At 48.8% G+C, this 22,519-nt stretch overlaps 1 protein-coding gene across 2 annotated transcripts in view; it reads left to right on the top strand.

Annotated features, from left to right (window-relative positions):
* The window catches only part of CERS3 (ceramide synthase 3), a 94,488-nt gene extending 73,325 nt beyond the window's left edge, over window positions 1–21,163 (top strand). For both annotated transcript variants that reach the window (XM_016154925.2, XM_016154926.2), the window contains exons 10-11: window positions 3,077–3,230; window positions 19,026–21,163. In XM_016154925.2, the coding sequence (XP_016010411.2) occupies window positions 3,077–3,230; window positions 19,026–19,178 (307 nt within the window). In that variant the 3' untranslated portion in view covers window positions 19,179–21,163. The remainder of the gene's footprint in view (window positions 1–3,076; window positions 3,231–19,025) is intronic.
* Window positions 21,164–22,519: the final 1,356 nt, after the last annotated feature.

Below are 22,519 nucleotides of genomic sequence, written 5' to 3'. Positions count from 1 at the left end.
AACTACGTGGGTCTTCTTGCATGCAGGTTTTTTTCAGTAAATACTCTAAATGTATTTCCTCTTCCTTATGATTTTTTAAATAACACTTTTCTCTAGTTTGCTAACAGAAGGCTGTTAGTAGTTAAGGTTTTGGGGAGTCGAAAGTTGTATGCAGATTTTCAACGACATGGAGGTGAGAAAGGCCTTTTAAAGCACAAAAATCTAGCTATAAAGGAAATAATGGATAAATTGGGTTATAAAAATATTTTTTAAATTGATTTTCCAAAAAAAAAAATCATAAATACGGTTGAAGCAATCTATGTAATGAGAGTTAACATGATTAAAAAGGACGTTGTCCTTAATATGTTAAGAACACTTATGAGTCAACAAAAATAGTAAATACCTCAATAGAAAAATAGATACCGTGAAAAAATAGTTGACTAAAGTTTAAGTCAAAATAATGACTATATATATATATATATTTCACTTCACAAGAAATAAAAATGTAAGTAAAAACTGTGGAATGTTTTAGACAGAGGCTGACAAAATACAGTATTTATCAAAATCTGGGGAAGCGGATTCTTTCATACACTGAGTGTAAGACTATAAGTCGGTACACTCTAACAAACAATATACTTCAAAATATAAAATGGGTATACTCTTTGAATCAGAATTTGAGCTATTCCAAGGAAATAACCAAACAATTCTATCAAAATATCTTTGCAAATAATTCTCACAGTGTTCTTTAGAATGTAATGAAAATTTGGAAACAAATGTCTGTACACAAGGAAGTAGTTAAATAAATTTTGACATCTATAAATTTCTGTGCAGTTATTACATAGGTTAGTATACAGCAGAGGTTGGCAAGCTATGGCTCACGGGCTAAATCCCACCCACGAGCCGTTTTTGTTAATAAAGTTTTATTGGCAAACAGCAACAGCCATTGATTGATGTATTGTCTGTGGCTGCTTTCGCACTACAGCAGCAGAGTTGAATAGCTATGGCAGAGACCAAATGGCGCAGAGGCCTGAAATATTTGCTGTCTGTCCCCTTGTGAAACGTCCGCTGACCCCTGACTGTCTGTCCCCTCATGAAACGTCCGCTGACCCCTGCCGTGTTCATCGACACGGGAAGCTCTCTGTAGCTTATTGAGTGATAACAGCGGAGTGCGAAGCCGCATGTGTCGTGGGACCCCTGCTACATAAAGTCACGTGCGAATGAGGGGGTGGGGAGAAGCGCTTAAAGAGGATTTTTAGGAGAGAGGTCTTGAATTAGTTTCACCAAAATGTCCTGGGTCACCTGTGAGTCGTGAGACTTCGGGTGATTTTTATTTGCCCCTTTATATTTCTCTGTAATTTCTAAGTTTTAGAAAAATATTTGCATAAGGAAAATGGATGAATGGCTCTTACTTAGCTTCGTTATATAGAGTTCAGAGTTCATGTAATTGCTCTTCGAATAGACGGAGATCTCGGACTGATCATTCATTCACAGAAGAGGAGCCGAACCTACTGGCACTGCAGATAATGCCATGTTTGTTTTGTTCTTAAAATTAATGAAATTTTTAAGCCCGCTTGATCCTGGTTGGAGTTCATTCTATGAAGCTCTTCTTTATGAATTTCCGATAAGTTGTTATAATTTTAGAAAATAATTTGGCAAAATCTTAATAGCTTTTAATATAGACCTTTAACATACAGCTCGAAACAGTCATTTTACATTGAGGAATATACACTTCTAAAGAAGTACACTTCAACTTGGGAAAGGCTGTGTACACCAGGTTGCTCAAACAATGTAAAATGTTTTTGGTTCAAAGCTCAATGGAATCGAGCAAGAAGACATCCACCCCAATGTATATGCCCTTAAGAAATGAAATCTTACAATCACACAGAAACTAGGACATGAACACTTACAGCAAGTCTCGTCATAACTGTGCAAAGCTGGAGATAACACCGATGCTCTTTAATAGGTCACTAGATTAAACCGTGGTACAGCCACGTTGCTAAGGGACTCTTAGCAATGAGAGGACCGTGCTCGCGACCCACAGTGGCACGGGCGAGTCTCACGGGCACCGTGCTGAGGGAAGGCAGGCAGCCTCGAAGCCGACAGACTGTGCGATCCCGTTTATGTGGCCCTCTTGAAAAGACAACATTAAAGAGAGAGAGAACAGATAAATGGTTGCCCAGCGTCAGGCATGGGGAAGGGTGTGGCCGGATAGGGATAGCCCAGGGTTTTTGGTGGCGGTGGTCACGCAAATCGAAGCATGTGTTATGATTCGTAGACCTGCACACCAAGAAATAATCAGTTTTACTCGATGTGAATTAAAAAAATGAACTATACATAGGAAAAAACTGGAAGATGATACACAAACATAGCAATGTCATTTGTTTAATCGGTGGCATTATGGGCAGCTTCTTTATTTCCCCAATTTTATGTGAATAGATTATTTTTATAATTGGAATAGACTACGAACAGAACCAGCCCGGGAGCTCTCAAACCACAGTAGTGGAGGAAGCATGGGAGGACACCTGCTGGCGCTGTGCATCCTGGGACGCGGGCAGGAGTCTGTTCATGAAATTACCGAAGCATGTGACTCACTTTGGAAAGCGGAAGAGGAAGTAATAATAGAGTTTCCGCTTCTTGAAAAGCCTCTTTTATCTGGACAATTTACTCTCGTAGAATTCCCCATGTGCCTTTGATGGCAAGTACACGGGATTGCATCATAAGGCAGCAATAACCCCGTGTAACCGTGCATTATCTCGTTTGTTCTACAGAGCTGGGAAGGTGAGTAGGGTTAGCGTACAGTCTTCTGTTTGCAAAGAAGAAATCGAGATGTAGGAAGGAACATGGAGTGCAGGCTGTGTGGCCATAAAAATTCCATTTGCTTTAACTTTGCTCCCAGGAGGCGGACTGCAATTCTTTGTGGCTTGCCAAAAATGATAGAAAAGGTAATATTATCATTATCATTCTCTCTTGAGAATTTCCTGGACATCGTTAGAAAGGAAATAAATGTTGCCTTGGGAGAAAAAGTATTGGTTTTCTCACTGAAAAATCTCGAGTACTTGGACGGTAATGAAATACTCTCATCTGTTTGGTTTTTCAGGATTTTGCATTGCACGCTGATTCTGCCTCTGCACTACCTCGAGCCTTTCTTTTCATACATCTTCCTCAACCTGCAGCTCATGATCCTGCAAGTCCTTCATCTTTACTGGGGTTACTACATCGTGAAGATGCTCAAAAGATGTATATTCATGAAGGTAAGGGCACTCCGAGTCTTCTTGTTCTTAGCAGATAGACTTCAGCGCTGGATAGTCGGTGAGGCCCAAATACTGGAACATTATAGTTATTTTAGTTAACTAGAATTCCTTTTTTTCTTGCTTCAATCATTATTGATAAAAATTTCTATAAAATATAGCTAGCTTTTTCATTAAGTAGGTCGTTAGGGTGCTTTTAAGAAATTGCTTTTGTTAGACAAAGACAAGTTATTGAAAAATTTTAATCTAAAACTTTCTTGTTGTTTGTTAGAGAGTCCTAATGTCTAGTGAGTCTAAATTCACTCTAGTTTGGAAAAGCTGTATGGCGATAGTTGAGTAATATTTTTAAGCCTTATGCTCCCGTTTTCTGAGCATCTAAGTCACCCAGAACACTCTCCCCGCAAGCTTTCTCCGGCTCTCTGAAATATTGTCCATCATTTGGCTGTATGTTTTTTTCCAAAAACATCTTATTCCCTAAATAACCACAAATTTTATAATACATTTTTGACAATAGATGGTTTTTATGTTTGTTTTGAATCCAGTTCTGAATTTTAACTTCAGAACAGAGGAGAGGACGGCTTCAGATATGAGTAAGAAGCAATCACTGCCTTTGGGGAAAAAGCCCAGTCATCAAGTGTGGGAATACTTAGCTACTAACAATTACCTTTATTGTTCAGAGCGTCCCACGCTAAAGAGAGGTCCCAGGGACTTGCTGTGGAAGACGAAAGAGAAATTGACTCAAGGGCACTGGGTAAAGTGTCACTGACTAGGCAGAATTTGACGTGAGCCTCTTAGGCAAGTTAAAAAACATCGTATCACAGCTTCCTCTTTGTCTGGAAATCAGACATCTAAGGCGGTTATAATTAAGGATTTTTCAAGGTGAAAGTTGCAGCCGGCTCAGTTTCTGGGTTGCCATCCATATGCAATACAGCATTGTCTCGTAATCAGAATGAGTGATTTGTATGTAACAGATTTGCTGGCAGTTTGTCGGATGAGCTCATTTTTGATCAACTCTCTGATTAATTCATTTTCCTACCGTAGTAAATGTGTCTCGATGATCATTGAAGAGTCGACAAGTGAAATAGACATTGCTTCTAGGTGTAGAGAGAGGGGCAGGAAATCGAGCTGCATCGGGATTAATCTCAAACCGAATCCTGAAAGTTTTTTGTTTTTAACTAACTTTCCATGAAAGTTATTTGATCTCTAAGTGACTGATAAAGTCAAAGTAACTGAGATAAAGATAAGGATTTGACCAGTCAGTCACCTGTACATCCAGGGGCCGGAGGAGAGGGAGGGCACCGAACCAAACCTGTCCTGATTTGGGGTCAGGCCTTCCTGGGGCTGCTGTCCCTAGGCAGAAGAGGTTTTCTGGGTAACTGGTGAGTGACGGTCATTACAGGCCTGGAAGGGAACCAGGCCGAACAAAACTTGGAAACCAGGTTCACTCTTGTTTGGTTCCATCCTGGTTTTCACGTGTCAGACCTCTGGTGGGTCGTATGGGCCTAATTAAACACCCCGTGGGTCGGGGAGCCATGGACAGGAATCGCTGTACTTTGGGAAAGCTGTTTTCAATTGCGATTTGACAGCGGCAGCGGAGGCCCCCACAGCCCAATCGTGGCAGGAGCATGACTTCAGCTGGCTCGCTTGTGCGCTCTGTTCTTCACAGCAGTGGCAAAACTGGCTGAGAAATCGGCTTCTTCCTCCAAGGCCATAAAGCTGCCTTTCCAGGGATGCTATTTCGAGCAAAGGGGAGGAGAGGAGAGAGAGGCAGGAGCTGAAATGAGAGGAACAACTAGCAAGTCAGTTTTCAACTCTATTTAGTAAATATTTGGCATTTAAGACATCCCTCAATTCTCGTTGCTAAGGTGACTAATTCTTGGATATTTAATAAATAGAATTGCGGAGGTTTGTAGGCCTCCAGAAATTTCTTTTAAATCTTATACGGAGGTTGAGAATTTGTCCTTTCGTTTTTTTTCTTCCTGATAGGCCCTTAATAAGTAATTTTGAATATGCAAATGCATAAAAAATGAGGGAACAAACCACACTGTTTTGGGTCGAAAGTTACGAGTTTATTATTTATTAACCTTTTTATGGTCTCCATGAGTTTGCATAGTATACTGAAAAGACAAAAGTGATTATATTTCTTAAAAAGAGTGATTTTTGAAATAGTCGCATTATTTTTCCTAGACAATAGGGTCATCGCAGGCATGTGCTGAATGAGGACCTTCCACCATTATTTTAAGGCATTCATCAAATACCTTAAAATAATAATCTCGCTATACTCCCAGGACACTAACGTATGTATACCAGGGCTAGGAGGCATCTAGCTGCCTGAGAACATGCCTTGGCCCTGAAAATGGACCAGTGTCTATAAGATAGGCGATTTGGGGGTGACCTACCAGCTCGCGCGTGACAGCACGACGTAGGACGTCACGCGTTCACCCTGTCACTCTCTTTGCGAACATGAGACGCGCTTTCGCAGGGGATTAGCAGGAGCACAGCCGGCTTTCGTTCAGTATTACCCAAGAGAACTCGATTGTCGTAAGCTTCTATTTTCCTCTTTCTAAACATCGTGCTGGGTGCCGGCCAGCTCCAGCGTGCCTCTGTGACACTGTGGCCTGGGACACAGCCAGGAGCAGGCGGGAGGAGCTGCCACGTGCAGCCATTGGAGTCGGGATGGAGGAACTAGCCCCTTGGCTACCCGCCCCCGCCATCTGCACCCGACAGGCAGCGTCCCTTACGGTCACAGCGTGACACGTGACTCCCACGGAACTACCTAAGTTAAAGAAAGAAAGCGTCTAATCAACACGAGGAAACGGAGGCCTCCACCCCATTCACGCAGTAATTCCAAGGCAAAGCCGGGACCAGAACCCGAGTCTCTTAACTTGTGATACTTCTCCTTTTCCAGTTATTCTTTATTCAAAGCATTATTCTCTATTTGAAATAACCAGGAAATTAATTTAACATGTTTGCATGAAGTAAAAAAAAAAAATAGTGACTACATAAACAAATTGGGGAATCAAAATCATGCAGCACAAATCTTTTAACTTATTTTTGGACTTTTGAAAAGCCTAAGAAAAATGGTTTGTAATTATTTTTTTCATCCCAGAGGACTTTCTAGTAGAGCAGTTAGGGTAACCCCTGAGGGTACAGGTAATAGGTAAGGGTACAGATAATAACAGCGAAGGGTCAAGGTGCTGGAGGCTCAGATCACACTGGCTGTGTGATCTGCTCATTCCCGGTGTCCTCACCCACAGAATGGCATGGGGCTCTGCGTACCTGCCTCGTGGGATAAAGCCTGCGTTATCGGCGTGCAGCACATAGTAAGCGCAAGTCGCCATCATCATCATCATCATCATCACTATTAATCAGGTTCGTGGCGCCGGGTCGCAGAGAGCCTGTGAACTCCGGGTCGCCTGGCGATGGGCTCTCAGCCCAGGCCTCTCTCACGTCCCTCGGACGACGCTGCGGCTGGCGTCAGGTGTCAGCGTCCTAGCCGAGCAGCCAAGCCATCCGGTGCCGGCTTCCTAATCTGTCTCCTGCCAGTTGACTCGTGACTCACATTCTCTCCGGTCCCTTTGACACCGTCTCTGAGACGCCAGCGTGTTAGGGGAGAAACACCAAATTTGTAGCATTCAAGAAGCCTCCAGGTGTCTTTTGTTGGTTGATCATAGGGATGACAAACCCGCCCTTCGCCGAATGAGGCATCATGAAAATACCACACAGACGGACGATTAAAATCGAGCATTATAAAAATACTCTCGGTTTATGTTTCCAGATCTCTGAATATTTCTATAGATGAACTAGCTTAACGATCTATTCAAGAAGCAACAGTGGATGTTGTAAACTTGTAATGATAACAGAAATAACCGTGCAAAGTTGCTTGGCGTAAAGGATTTCAAATTTGAATATGGTTCCCCACTGTGATACATTTGGTTCAGCCACAGAATAGAGAATCCTATAGAATTCTAGAACCGGAAGAGCCAGATCACTGGGCCAGGCCAGGGTGCAGCAGGTTGTCACTCACTCCCACGCAGTGGCATGCTCTCCGTTTTACAGAGGAAGAGAACAGAGGCGACCAAGGACGTCACAAGACTGACCCAAGGTCGCAAGTGGGAAGTCGTGCGATTTCAGAGGCCGCGCTGGCCCCTCCGCCTCCCTGGTGGACCTGCGTCGTGACCCCGTGTCCTCACGACCTGAGTCACACACTCTCCCCATGTGTGCATTTCTCTGCGTGTTCATTTTGTGCGGCTCACGCCCAGTTCTCACAAACTTCATGATCTCGTCGATTTACTAGGATGCTTTGCAAACAGTCAGTGAACGCGGTCCAGCTCCTGGTGGAGGGCGCTCTAGGAAAACCTCGTTATGGTCAGCCCGTTAGAGGGGGCCTCCGGCTTAAAGCAGCCACATACCTGGGCTTTTGTCACCCCGAAAAGGTCGAGTCATTTCACTCTTCATCTCGGTGACAGCATTAATTTGACGTCACACGTGGGAACACCGTTTTCTAGGGTTGGACATGTTCCGTGAGCAAGAATTACTGTATTTCGTAAATGGAAATACCACTACTAGAAACAGAATGCCGTAAATAGAACGACGTCGTTTGTTTTCAAAGGCCATCGCTATGCTAGAGTGATGTGAAAATAACAATGGGAGCGAGCGAGTCTCAGCAGACTTTGGGGATGAGGTCAGGACTGTCGCCTGCGAGTTATGCCGGAGTCGGCACTGCAGCCCCAGGTGCCACCAGCGAGTGTTCCCGGGGAAGACGGGGAAGGAGTTAAGAGTCAAAGAGGCGATCGTCCGCACGGCTCTAAGATAATAGTAGAGAGATAACGCGTCGCGCTGGAGGCTGGGCCCACGGAGACGCTGGCCCCTTCCCGGCCCCCCACCCACTCCGCAATTCCTGTCGTCCTGCCCTTGGCCGGGCGGCCTCGGTCTCAGACCCACAGGCTCAACGGGGCCCCAGGTGAGCGCTCCGGAGGCCGCCCGCCCTCACGCTCGCTACTGGAGACGGACGTGGAAGGAGGGGTTCGCCTGCCGAGTGGGGAAACAGAGGCTCGGAGGCCCTGAGGCCGTGCCGGTCGGGACTGGAGCCGCAGTGACCTTCTGCACCACAATGCCACCAGGCGGGCCGTTTCTTACGCTGCGATGTTCAGTATTTTTTTTTTCCCCAAGCTAGTCGGAAATTCTTGTACTTTTCGTTTCTAAAACGTTTCTCTTTCTGTCAGGACGGTTGTCGCTGCACACACCCAGACGCTGCCGATGACAGCGGCGTCTCCTAACCCCGGGCAGGCTGACCTCTGAGGGAGAAAGGTCGTGTGAGGGGTTTTTCAATAAGCAAAACGAGATTTTATTTCAGTTTCCTCAGTCCTCCCTCCCTTCCTTTGGAACTGGGCGTGAACGTGGCCGTTGCCAGGGTGTCTAAAACCGGCAAGTCTCACTGGCCTGCAGCTGACTGTCTTACGTGTTTTCTAAGAGTGGCTTTTAAGGTACGAGTTCTTTGGAGGCACTGGGCTCCTCAGGTATTTGATTGACAGGAAGTCAGGTGACGCCGTCGTCAAGTGAAGGGACTTGTTCTAATGCGACCTGTCCAGTGACAGCATTTTTAAGCATAACAGTGGGGACGCAAATCCCACTTTCCTTTCTTTTGTCCCAAACGTTGACCCCGGAGGTCCCCTGAGCCACTGATCGCCTCTTGCTGAAGATGGGGGAAGAGCCGAGAAAAAAGAGAGAAAAGGAGCTCTGACATGATTTCGCAAAAACGGAACGGATTTTCATATAGTCCAAAAAGGAGCAGACGCCCTCTGTTTCGTGAGCAGAGAAGCGGACGTGTGCATGTAAACACAGGTACCCAAACCTGTCTCACGTGAACCCACGTTTCCATTTCCGCCTCAGCCTAGACGAGGGGACCAGCAAAATCCGTGGCTCGTTATTGAATCCACACATTCTGCGCAGGAAGTGGGAGTTTCATTAGGGGCCTGGGCCCCGGTCAGCACGAAAACCTCCCGCGATTTCCCGTCCCTGAAGCCACCGCCCACCCCCGTGACACGCGACTCAGAAGAGAGCTCCTCGTCACACACGCGGAGCCTCATTCCTGAGAACGCATCGGTTTGCGGATACAGGTAGGATCAGTCAGTCTTTAAAACACTCGTTGTGATTTATCCCGTGGGCTTCAGCACCTGCACAGCCTACGGTGCAGACAGCTTCACCTGGTTCCTTTCTGGGCCGGGCAGGTGCGCCCCTGTCGGGAGCGTCTGGCTCCTTGTCACACGTAAGGGACACGGGAAACCCGGCCAGGGAGGCACGGGGCACGCGGCCCCTCTGCACGCTCACGCTTGGCCACCCAGACACGCGGCTCGTCGTTGCCCCCAGCGGCTTGGCCCTGACTGGAGGCTCCCGTCACCATTTCAGCATGGATCCAGAAGCCTCGGTCTCGTCGTCCAAGAGGGTGGGACTGGCCGCCGTCACTCCTCGGCCGGTTCGGGACCACTGACCCCGTCTCCAGAGCATGCACGTGACCGAGGCCCGGCCGCGGTGTCACGGGGCGAGGCCAGAGCCGGCCCCGCAAAGAAACGAAAAGGGTGACGGCTTATGTCACCATTTGGTAGAAATCTCTAAATCCATTGCACGCCCCCCAAGCCTCCTTTGCCCACCTCTCCGGGGCCAGGATGGTACAAAGAACGTGGAGAAAGCCTGGGCCCTGGGCGGACCCCAGGATTCTGGCTGTCCCGGAAAAGACGGCGGCGGGCGAGGGCGGAGCTCAGCGGCGGTGGAGGCGCCGTGACAAGCTGTGCCAGCTCGCGGGGCGTGCGGGGGTGCTCTGGGGTCCCGCACCTGTGAGGGAGCGGGGGGGGGGCCGGCCGGGGCAGAAGGCGACGTCACACGGCGACGTATTCACAACAGAGGCATCAGCCAACGCGGCAGGGAACAAAGCACAAGGCCGGGCCACGCCAAGGCCGGCCAGTCAGCGCCTGTGGGGTCAGCGCCCAGACCCCGGCCCTTCTCACGGTTTTCCTCCAACCAGAGCGGCTCCGACGTGTGTCCTCGCCACTGGCAGACAGGCGTCCATGGACGCCCCCCCGCAGTCGTGGAGGTGCTGGGAGTGACCTCGACCAACGCGCCCGTCTTTCAAATTTCATCAAGATTTTCACGTTACATAGATATTCTGAAAAGTCTTTGTAAATGAAAATCCAGACTTGAAACGAGCCCTCGGAGAGCCTTCGTAGAAAAGCAGAATTCTTTAAATAGTACATTTCTCCGGAGAATTAGAGTCATGACTCATTTTACAAGATGGTTTACTAATAATTTTTAAACAGCTGTCTATTACAGAAAGTGGGAGAGACATGCTGGTAATTTTATATTGCCTTTTTGGACTGAAAAGACTCATGACATAGTGATGAAGGAAATCAAAATCATTTCGAATCATGGAATTTTAAAACTCGAAAGACCCTGAGGCAACTCTCTGCTTCAACGACTTCCTTTCACAGAGAGCAGCCATGTGGGGGCAGTCGGTGGCCCAGCGAGCTGCCTCGGCATCACCCAGAGCTCCTCAGAGATGAAGCGTCTCAGGCCGAGCTAGACACCTCCGAATGGGGGTCTGTACTTTATCAAGAACCCTCAGGGCTTCATACGCACATGACAGCTTGAGAAGCGCTGTCCTCGAAAATTCATATTCCACATAACTAACAGGAAATTTCCATGTACCACAGCCAGGTTTCGTAGAATCCAATTTAAATTTAATGCAACTTCTTTGAGGAGAAAAAGAGGAAAAACTCAATTGTTTGTTTCGGTGACCTTGTCAACTTGGGTAACGAGAACTAATGTAATAAAAAGGAATATATTTTCATGGGAGTTCAGAGAATTGAACTCGATGACTGAATACACTTTTTTTTTTCCATACAGTTAAAGCTAAAAGTTTGCTTGCAAAACAGCATAAAATGCTTATTATATTGTTCTTTGCTTCATTGCCAGCTGTGGGTTTAGACGTGGAGCCGTTCAAACGGCAGTGGGACTTTATGAGTCATTCGTGACCTCCTGGGCTTTTGACATGACTGTCGACCCACAGACTTCCAAGAGGTTCGTGAAGGCGTTTGAAAGACATGGCTAGCTCTACGATGGCAAATGTCATTCCCCGAGCCGTGTGGAAACCATGGCAGGCCTCGCGTTTACTCCCAGGGAGCTTTCTAGCCTATTGGCATGTGTGTGCATTTTTTTTTTTTTTTTTTTTTTTTTTTTTTTTTTTTTTTGTCATCGTCAGGAGTTTATTTTGTTTGGTAAAGCTCGCGATACTTTTTCAGGAATACAGACCGAGGCCAGACACTTACCTTCACTGATAGGCAAATCATGGTTAATTAATAAGGGCATATATATTCTGAAATCTTAAAATACAAGGAAAAAAATGACACGGAAAGTAAAGCCAAGGCGTAGGCATGAGGGTCGTTAGACTTTGAGGTGATTGCACTCACTCGCCCTTTTGGCGGAGACGGAAGTGGTCCATCTCGTGCCGACTGAGCGATGCTGGGCGTGCGCCACACACTACGATGGGGGGGGAGGGGGGGCCACGGCTGTGGACAGGAGTTCGTCCTGCCAGAGAAACGAGATGTTGATGTCGTGTCATGTGCAGATCAGTGGAAGGAAATGGGACTATTCAGGAGAGGAGTTAACGGTCTTTAAAGGTTCGCAAGATCGACCAACATTGGCGGGAAGTACAGACTTCTTTTGCATCATCACCGTAATTATGGAAGACGCGCAGAAGGAGCAGGCACGTCTTTTTCTCGGGTTAGTGAAAGGGTGGATCAGTACCGAGTAGAAGCTGAGTTAGATGAGTTCAAAGTCCGTCGCGTGCTTTTGGGCACTGTTCTTTTTTTTACGTGACACCCCCCTGCGTCTCAGACGCAGCCGCTCCAAACCAAGCTACGGGCATCTCCCTCTGGGACGGCGCCCACAGCCTCCCGAGTGCTCTGCCCGCGGCCGATCTGGACATGCAGCGGCGGGGGACCCTGTGATGGGCACACCAGCCCCCCCACCAGACCAGAAGCTTTCTGAGGACAGACACCTCGCCCGTTTTGGTCACCGATACGTTCCCTGCGCCCTGAGCAGTGCTACACGATGGCCTCCAGCTGGACTTGGAAGTAAATGTGAACTTCCGACTTTGACCGCAGAAGCCGTGATCCAGCTCGGGCTTGGGCCCTGACCCCACCTCGGCACACGCTCCGTGTTTCCCACTGGGCTCCTGCTGCTCCGGCTGTTCCGAACCCGAAGTGTGCCGACACGCTTCCCATCTCGGGGCCTTTGCACACGCTGTTTCTCCTTTTCGGAATGTTCTTGACCACAGTCTTCCCCCACCGCCGGCCGGTTGTCCGTCACCTGTGAGTTCTGCTCCCCAGCACGGCCTTCCTGGCCTCACCCCCAGCTCAGTGGGGTCCCCAACATGGTAGTCTCTGCTTCATACCACTTATAAATGTGTAATTATTTATTGACCATTATGTGTTTGATCGCTTAGGGTTTGTACGTTCCTCCAAGACAGTTGTGCAGTATGCACGGGGCTCAGGAAATGTTTGCATCAGTGGTTCTCGACTGGGGTGATTTTGTCACCCGGGGACATCTGGCCGTCTCTGGAGATGTTTTTCATTGTTACAATTGGTGTCTGGTAGACAGAGACCAAGGGTACTGACTGCTAAACCCCCTATGATGGGCAGAACGGTCCCCACACAAAGAATGGTCACGACGTCAGGAGTGCCCAGGCCGAGCCTCTGGAATGGATGGGCGAACTGTCGGCCCCGCCTGGCGGTCGATGTTCCCAAAACACTCCTCGCCCGTCCACCTGCCGGCGCTGTGCCGTGCAGCGGGAAGTGAGGCTGGCGTAGCAAGAGCCCTGAGAAGCCAAGCGCCGCCTCCTGATCAGCCGGCCAGCGTTTTTTCAGATGTAAATCTCGGCGGTTCAGAATCACTGACGCGCTCGTCACCAGCGGTCTCCGGCCACTGCAGCTGGAAAGTTCTGATGGATGAGACAGTGAGATTGTTGGTAATTGTTCATTTGTACCTGAGAGCAAACGGTGGTTTTTCGAGCAGTGCCGTTTCTGGTGCCTTCGCGGTCATGTGCGGGTCGGGCCGGGCAGGGCATGTGGGGCGGGAGGGCTGGCCGTGCCCTACGGCTGCTCATCGTTCGCGCTCGGTCACGCAGCGACCTTTCTCCCGCATTGTTTTTTACCTCTTACCCCGTTGAGTGATGGATCTGAGCAGCAGAGCCGTTCAAACCCTGGAGGCAGCCGATCCCCGCCTCCTGCCCTGCCGGCCCTCACGCCTTCCTCTCCCCGGGAATCTCGGAACCCAAGTTCAAGCCACTCAGCTTCTCATCTCAAGGTCAAGTCCAAGGTTGCTACGTACTGAAGCTCCGTAGTCAGTCTAGGACACTGTTTCTCAGCCTCCATCACCCCAGGGTGCCCGAGAAATTGGTATTTCTGCAGTGCCGTAGGGTGAACTGGCGCGGCCGCTCCCGGCAGTGGGCTGGGTCTCAGGTGGCTCTGCCAAGGGCCAGGCCGCTGTCTCGGCTTATCCTTAAGCTCACCCGGTGCATTGGGTGGGAGACGCTGGTGTAGGATAGCCTCATTTTACTGAACCCGCTGAGCTCTGACCCATAGGTGGGAGTGTGCTGTGTGGCCTTATGAACGTGGATTAGAGTCATCTGCGAGCGAATTCTGTCTCGTCAGCCCCCAGACGAGGTGAGACGCTCTGTGCCTTTCCCTTACTCATAAATCTTGCCAATGGCAGCGACCCGGCTTCTCTGAGCAGAGGAAGCAGCACGTCCCAGTGGAACTACGCAAGGCGGCTGCCGCAGGCCCTGCTGCAGGTTGGCGGGGGTCTTTGGGGGGCAGCCCCGTGAGGCCGCTCTCAGCTCGTGCGGCACAGCGCAGCTGGCCACCGTGCTGCGGTGCCCCGAGGTCACGGGCAGGGGTTGCCACAGGCTTGCCGACCGGCCGAGCCAGCTCAGACCGGATCCTGGCCACAGAGATTTGCTGCCGCTCAGGCTTCCGAAGAGGAGAGCCCCGGGACCTGTAGCAAAAAGCCGCGCCGAGTGCAGCAGACGGGGAGACAGGGGTGCTCTGGGCCAGCTGCGTGGACGGTCCAGCCGTTTGCTGACACACGGCAACCGGAGGGAAGGCGGGGTAAGGGGAGGGGACTAGCAGTTGGTGCGACCGTTGCCGTGGCCAGGAGACACCTGGAAGAGAGGTCCCGCGGGACGCGACTTCGGCAGCCACCTGCGTGCAGAGGGAGCTAAGGCTGCGGCGCTAGGTTTGTTCATTCGCTCGCTCACCAGACACACGCTGCGCGCCCGCTGCGCGCCCGGCGGGGACACCGAAGAGGGGCAGAGACGGCAGGCAGACGCCAGGGCCGGCGTGTCCTCCCCGGCCCGGCCCCGCCCGCCCCGCCAGGAAGCCGCCGTGGCTGGCGCCCGCCGCCGCGTTTCTATGCGCTTTCGTGTTTGGCTGTAGCGGCGACTGCCAGAGCATCGTTTTCTGGTCTTTAACCTTCACGTACGTGGCATGGACCAGTGGGTATGATCGTCCTACACCCCTCGGACGTGATCCGTGCGGGCGCACGTGGCCGTCCGCCAGTCCACCTACCTCCGCGGTACGCGCTGTCACGTGATTGCCCCGCGGACTGTTTATAGTTCGTGTCAACATATCTGTCTCCTTGGGGACGCGTATGACAGGTCCCCTCTAAGCGAGCTTGCTGAGCCAAGCGGTTTTTCGAACCAAGTGGCTGAGAGTTTCTCTTCCCCCACATCCTCTTCAACTTTTGGCGTGGTCAGACTTCTTTTTTTTGACATTTACAGGTTTGACAAGCACGAGCTTTCGTCTCCTTTTAATTTGCGTTCTCCTGGCCACCGAGATCGAGTGTTCCGTGTAGTCCGTTAGTCCGTTGTGTCGCCTTTTCTGTGAAATGCCTGCCCGCATCTTTTGCCTGCTTTTCTGTCACGTTAGATTTTTTTCCTTCTTAATGGTGCGTATGAGTTTTTCGCTGGATGCTAATATTTGAAAGAAACTTTTAACACTTCAGTCTCACCACACGTTTTCTGGGCTACATATTTAATCCCGTCTTGCCATGGTTATTTCCTGAGTGTTGCTTACGTAAACCCTAGTGTGTGTGTGTGTGTTTTTTCCCCCCAAAATGATTTGCAAACCTTTGTTTAATCAGAGTTGGGGAACATTCAGGCTGCAGAATCTAAAGCTGTTTGTAAACATCACAAAATGTGGCAATTTAGAGAATGTGCTGATGTTAGTGGTTTACATCCCCGAAGCAAATTACATTTCTTTAGTCAAATCATTTCCAACTTCCTTCACGATTTGGTGATTACCACAGAGTCTGGTGTGTGAGACAAGTTCTCCCGGCCCAGTGACAGCTGAGAAGTGGGGGCGGAAGGGGCGCTGTGTGTGGAGAACAACGTGAGAGACGGGAAATACAGGGAGAGAAACTGGCTGATTGACACAGTGGTAATCATTAATTAGGGACGATTTTTATTATTTCAAATTTAATGCTTGAAAGTCAGCCGTAATGGTACCAAGGGTGACGTCAGAATGGGGCACGAAGGTGTGAGGAGAGGGTGCCCGTCGGGGGCGCAGCGGGCGGGAGCAGGGAGGGGGAGCATTCTTACACTGGGGGGCCGCCCCCCAGTGCCGTCCCCCGGGTACTGGTGCCGGCGACCCCTGCAGGGGTCCGGAGAGCACAGAAGTTCAAGGTTTCCGAGCGTCGATCCGTCCGTCTGCCTTTCGTAGCTGTGCGGGCTTGGAAAAGTGACCTCAGCCCTCTGTGCCTCAGCTTCCTGTCTTCGACAGTAACGAGGATGGCTCTGTGTCCTCAGGTCGCTGCGGGGGCAAGTGTCCCCGTTCACACTGTCGCGTTCTGGAAACGGCCGAGCTGCGGACACAGAAAAACGGTCAGCGGCTGCAGGAGTGTGGGGATGAATAGGGCGAGGAGTTAGGGTTTTTAGGGCAGCGAGAAAAGCAGTCTTGTTAAGGGTTTTGTTGCTGATGCCGTTATATCACAGACGCATATACACGATGCGAGTGAATATAACGTGGGCTTCGATTAATGTGTGAAGACCACGCCATTGTTCAGGCTTCCATAGCCTGCGGCCACCTCCACACCCATCGAACAAGCTGTCACCACCAGGAAGTCCCCCGGAACTCCGTGTGTCGTCTGGGCAGTCGTTTTCCATCCTGTTGGACCCACAGCCCCTGCACGAGCCTGAAATGAAATTCCGGGTAGTATGACTCACCTCTAACCATAATTTCAAAAAGCAATATGTTGCCATGACCATAATGAAAAAGAAGCGAGATGAAAGCCATGTCTGGTCGAACATGCCTTTCACATGTCACACGTGTGCCTGACTCCACTCGAGGGTTTACCGAAGCCGACAGAAGCTGTGCGTGTCTCCGTGCGGACAGATCGCGGACGGGGCGGACGGGGCGGCCGCACGCACAGACTGACGCAGACGTGGCGCGCTGGGCACCCAGGTACCCCCGGGAGTGTCGTCGTCGGTGACACGGTTTCCCGACACTGCGAAGTTCCAAACCAAACGAAGCCTAGTCTTCCTTTGATTCACGTGCACAGTTACATTCCTGGGAAATCGAGACTGTGTCAAAACCGTGCAGGAATCGCTGAGCCCGAATGCGCAGTTCCACGAGGGCCTGGATGGTTGTGAGCGGGGTCGCACCTGCCCGCCAGCCTGGCGCTCTCTGGACGTCATGTGTGGTGGGAGGGGTCCCGGCGTCCCTGGCCACCGCTCCCCGAAAGTCAGCCGTGCTCCCCAACCTCTGAGCCCATGAGATGCCGTGCATTACCAAGAGGCTCTGTGTGGCCGGGACCTCCTCCTAGAAGTGTGGGTGTGGCTCGGGGTGCCCCCTCGAGGAGGCAACTCTGCCAGTCGCGGAGAAACGGCGGTGCGTGCTCGCTGGCTCTTTCGTAAAGACACTTGTGATGGGATTCAAGGCCCATCCGGATAATCCAGGACAATCTTCTCATCCTCAAATCCTGAGCTTAATCATATCTGCGAAGACTTTACTATATAAGGGAATATTTTCAGGCTCCAGGAATTAGGACATTTGCCAGCCTACTACATTAGTGTTTAGACATAAAGGTGGTGTGTGTGTGTGTGTGTGTGTGTGTGTGTGTGTGTGTGAGAGAGAGAGAGAGAGAGAGAGAGAGGGAGAGAGAGAGAGATTGAGAGAGATTTTGTGTGTTGATCTTGAATCTTACAGCGTTAGCGATAACCTTATTAATTCTAGGAGTTTGGGGATATATTATTTGAGGTTTTCTACATAGATGATCATGTCATCTGTAATTAGGGACACTCTCTCTCCAATTCGTATGACTTTTGTTTTATTTTTCCTTATTACGTTGACTGAGACTTTCAATACAATGTTGACCAGGCGTGGTGAAAGTGGACATCCTTGTCTTGTGTCTGACCTCAGGGGGGGACCATTCAGTCATTCACTAGTAAGTGTGATATCAGCTTCTGTCCTTCGCTGAGAAAAATTTTTTTCTAATCTATTAAATTCATTAATTTCCAGATATTGAACCAGTCTTGCATTCCTGGGACAAATCCTACTTCATTATGGTGTATTATTATTTTTATATGTTGCTGGTTTTGACATGGAATGTTTTGTCGTGGATTTTTATGTTTGTGTTCATTAGAGATATTTGTCTGTGGTTGTCTTACACAGTCTGTCTGGTTAGGTATCAGGGTTAATTGTAGCCTCCTTGAAAAAATCGGGAAGTGTTTTCTCTGTTTCTGGAAGACACTGTGGAGTTTCGCTATTATTTTTCTTTATTGTTTCATAGAATTTGCTAGTGAGGCCGTCTGGGCCCGATGTTCTTTTTCAGAAAACTTTAAACTACAAATTTAATTTCTTTCACAGTCACATGATTATTGGGGTTACATGTGTTATTTTGGTTAAAATTTGGTAGTTTGTAGTTTTTGGAGAATTGGTCCATTTGTCTAGGTTGTCAAATATATATCTATAGAGTTCTTTATAGTTTTCTGTCTCTTTTCTGTTCACGTGATATCTGCAATATTGGTAATCACTTTCCCTTTTTATTTTCAGATAATTCGTATCTCCTTTTTTTTTCTTGCCACCCTTTCTAGAGGTTTATCGATTTTATGTATCTTTTCAAAAAAGCAGATTTTGGTTTTATTGCTTTCTCTATTTTTTTAATTTTTTTGTTTCCACATTCATTGATTTCTTATCTTTATTATTTCCGTCCATTTGCTTGCTTTGGGCTTATTTCGCTCTTTATTTTTTTTATTTTATTTTTTTTAGCTTCTTAAAGTGAAAGCCCAAATTATTCAACACTTTTCGTGTTTTCTAATATTAACATTTAATGCTATAAATTTCCTTATAACCACTGCTTTAGCTGCATCCAACAAATTTTGAAATGTTGTATTTTCATATTAGTTCAAGATATTTTCTATTATCTCTTGAGACTGACTCTGTGATCCATCGATTATCTGTGTGTTTAACTTGCAAATGTTTCAAGATATTCCCATTACACTTTCGATATTGACTTCTAGTTTATTTCCACTGCGACCTGGAACGTACTTTACATATAGTTTCAATTCTCCGAGTTTGTGAAGGTTTGTCTTGTGACTCACAATAGGTTCTGTCCCTGTGACTATTTGGCTGTTTGGATATGGGGTTTTCTTTGAAAGGGACCCTAGCTCTAAACCAGGCCTGTTTGTTCATTCACCCAAGATTTGCTGGCACGGCGTCACTCACAGCCTGCCTTTCCTTTGTCTAGAACCTCCAGGACGTGAGGAGTGATGATGAGGAAGAGGAGGAAGAGTCAGAGGACCAGGACAAGGAGGAGGAGGAGGCCCCCAAAGGCGAAGAGAGAGACTGTTTGAAGAACGGCCTCGGGGCCAACACGCACCTCGTCCCCAACGGCCGTTAGCGTGATGCCCACACAGCTCTGGGGGCACCATGGCCCTGCGGCTGCCGGAAGCCAGACGTCACCATGGCCCTCAGGACTCACGGGGACCCCAGCTTCTGCCCTTCCTTTCTAACCACTGCCCTCCCCCTCCTCCTAAGATGTTTTTAAGGAAATTTTGTTGAATTGTGTTAAAACGTTAAGTGTAAGCGTCCCCACAGAGTTTATGCAGTTAGGACTCAGACTAGTCAAAGATTTCAAAGATTTCTCCCGAGAACCGTTTCAGTTCTAATTGTGTTTGCTCGCTGGGGGTGTTCGGCTCTTGGGGAGCTCGCCCGGTGGGGGGCCTTGTCACCAGCCCCCTGCCCATCCTCAGGACAGCGTGAGGACCACTAAGTTCGCCCACCTTTTCCAGGTGTGTCTGGCCAGAGAGGTGGCCCTGGAACGGGGGCAGAGGGAACCCACCAGGACACCAGGCTTCCGGGCTCATGGGCCACTTTCTGCCCTGGACAGTTTTTTTTTAAAGCTTCCAAACCCAGGCACTTCATGTCTCCAGCGGGAATCGTAAGATCTGCCCGGCTGGCCCCAGCGTGGGGGTGAGGGTCCACCAGATAGCAGACATGCAAGCGAAAGTGTGGTTGTCACCCGGCCCTCTTTTCACTAGTTTGGGAGAGAGAAACCTGGATAAACTTGGCGCTGAATGGGGCTGAATGAAAGACACTATTTAAAAAAAAAAAAAAAATTCCTTTTAAATATGTCTGGGGATACCTGGGAATGCATATTCCCAGACTGCTGTCTCCACTTTATTCAGTAATTATTCATTTGTAAGCTCCCCGAGGGTGATTCTCCAATCCTTGGAATTTTCCTCTCTCCGGCCCAGGGTCAAGGGGAGGTGGGGGGGGGGGGGGGCGTGCCCTGCCTTCTTGTTTTTTGCTGGGCTCTCATTTCTTTTTTTTCCTTGTCCAAGAGGGTGGTGTCCTTGCTGCCATCCTGAGGCGTCCCCATCCTTCAGACCAGCAGAGCTACTGAGCAGGGCCATAGGGTCCCCCTGGGGGCCTTTCTGGGGAGTCGTGTTCTGAGCCGTTATTCCCCAGGAGGCCTAAGCCCGTGGGGCGGGGCACGGTGGGAGCTCCTGACCCCAAGGAGATCTTGGAAGCAGATAGAGGATGTTACACTATATCATCTCCGCTCCCAACCCAGTCGGAGTCATAATAGTGAAACAGAAGAAACCAAAGGCTGGAAAATACCCCCGAGACTGTCCAAGGACAGGTGCGAGAGTCAGTGACAGCTTCCGGGCCACCGGCCTCTCTGCGAGGACGGAGAGGGGCTGGCGGGTCAGCGGCATCTCTCGGCCCCCACAGGGCACCGGCTCCTGAGCCCCGCAGGCAGGGCGGGGCGGGCCTCGGAGGCCTCCCGGGCCGAGCGGAGCCGGCACCCTCCCCGCACCCTCCCCGCAGCCTCGTCTTTGTCGGTCACACTTTGCACCTTCACCTCGTTTCGCTCAGGGCCCGTGTCATAGAGCCACGCGAGATTTGGGACCGTGGGAACCGGTAAAGCTAGGCCCATGGGAACCAGCGCGGGCTCCGGTGAGGCGGGCCAGCGACATGGGCTGTGACCCCTGGAGCAGGGCGGGCACCGTTCACAGTAAAGGTACCGGAATTGCTGATTTTTTTTTTTAACCAAAAAGATGTTTTTAAAACCAAAACCCAAACCAAAAACCCTTCAGAATCCTTTCCCCAACAAAATCTCCTTTTGAGGAATCGTTGGAACTACAGAAAAGCATATGTCAAGTTTTCTCGATATAATGATATTTGTTTTTATGAGTATAATTCCATATGCATTCTATGTATGTTATATTATAAGCCTAAAATGCCTCCGCTCCGGAGCATAGCTGTTGAATTATTAATATTATATTTTTGGGTGGAAGAATAGCACACTAAGATGTTGTTTGTTTGTTTTTTTTATGTTTCCAGTTAGCAGACTTTTTTTTTTTTTGATTTATTCTAGTGTTGTCTCTGTACCAAATATTTTCTTGCTTAAGGTAAAAAAAAAAAAAAGTTTATTTGCTGTTCTATGCTCCAGTTCTTTTTTTTTTATTTGAATGTAGAAAATAAAATTGGTATGCCAATTTCAACTCTCCCTGATACAGCTGGAAATACCAAATGACCTCTTAATAGGTAGATATGCATTTTCATAACGTCTTTTAGGACTTTTGTGGTTGGTTTTAAAGGCGATGTCTCTTTCTACAGGGAAGACAAAGGCTCACACTGTGGCAGATGACTTTATAGAAACGCGGCCACCAGGCCACCGCTATCACTGTAATGGTGATGACACAGTAAGACACACACAGGATCCAGGATGCATGAGGTCGAGCAGATCCAGCACACACGTCGCTCGGCTTCTTAGGGATCGTTACTCGTCTCCAGCAGAGGAAGCCGGCATCTACTGGGGATCAGAGGGGACAGTGAGGAGGACAGAGCCAAGTTAGGACACCAGGGCTACCGGCCTTGGGGTATCAGACACCAGACAAGAGGTAGGGGCTTGGGCTCGACTGGGGTGAGCCCCTTGGCCATGCGCGGTGTAGACGGACAGACCTGTGGGCGGACACCTAACCCAGGTCATGGCATCTGGGCCAAGAAAGGGGACTCGTCTTAAGGGCGTTTTCCCAGCTGCCTCTTCCATCCCTGCCTTCCAAGGGGAGGGAGGAGAAAATAAGGTCTAGATTGATGGTTCAGCTGGCCGTCTGTCAGCATTACCTATGGAGCTGAAAAACGCACCTTGCTGGTTGCTTGCTCCACGTTTTGACTCAATTTTTCTGGGGTGAGAAACAGAAATCTGCATTTTAACCGAGTCTGGGTGCTTCTGACGAGCAGTCAGAATTCTGTGTGGCTCACGTAGTTTATCCCTACTAGCAGGTCCACGCGCTAGTAGATGGGAAAATGCCATGATACAGAATATTTAACCCAAAATACAACTGTCACTATAGACAAAGCAGAAAATAAGAGAATATTATGAGCAAGTTTATGTTAGTATATCCGAAGGTGTACATAAAATGTATACGTTCCTGGAAAAACACAACTTGTCAAAACCGGCAGAAGAAGAAGTGGATATCTAAATAGTTTTCTATATGTTACAAAATTTAATCTGAAATTCTAAAATCTGCTGCCCCCCCCAATCTTTAGGCCCAGATGGTTTATCTAGTAAATTCTTCTAATAGTTAAGAAAGAATTAACACAAGTATCATGCAAACTTTTCCAGAAACAAAAGGAACACTTGTATACTTGACTTATGAGGCCAGCAAATTCTAGACACTAAAATCTGACAAGAAAATTAGGAGGAAAAAACCAACGACTAAAAGCCGAGGC

Source organism: Rousettus aegyptiacus, unplaced genomic scaffold (assembly GCF_014176215.1).
Source record: "Rousettus aegyptiacus isolate mRouAeg1 unplaced genomic scaffold, mRouAeg1.p scaffold_m13_p_14, whole genome shotgun sequence".
Classification (NCBI taxonomy): Eukaryota; Metazoa; Chordata; class Mammalia; order Chiroptera; family Pteropodidae; genus Rousettus; species Rousettus aegyptiacus.
This window is presented reverse-complemented; position numbering and strand designations above follow the sequence as displayed.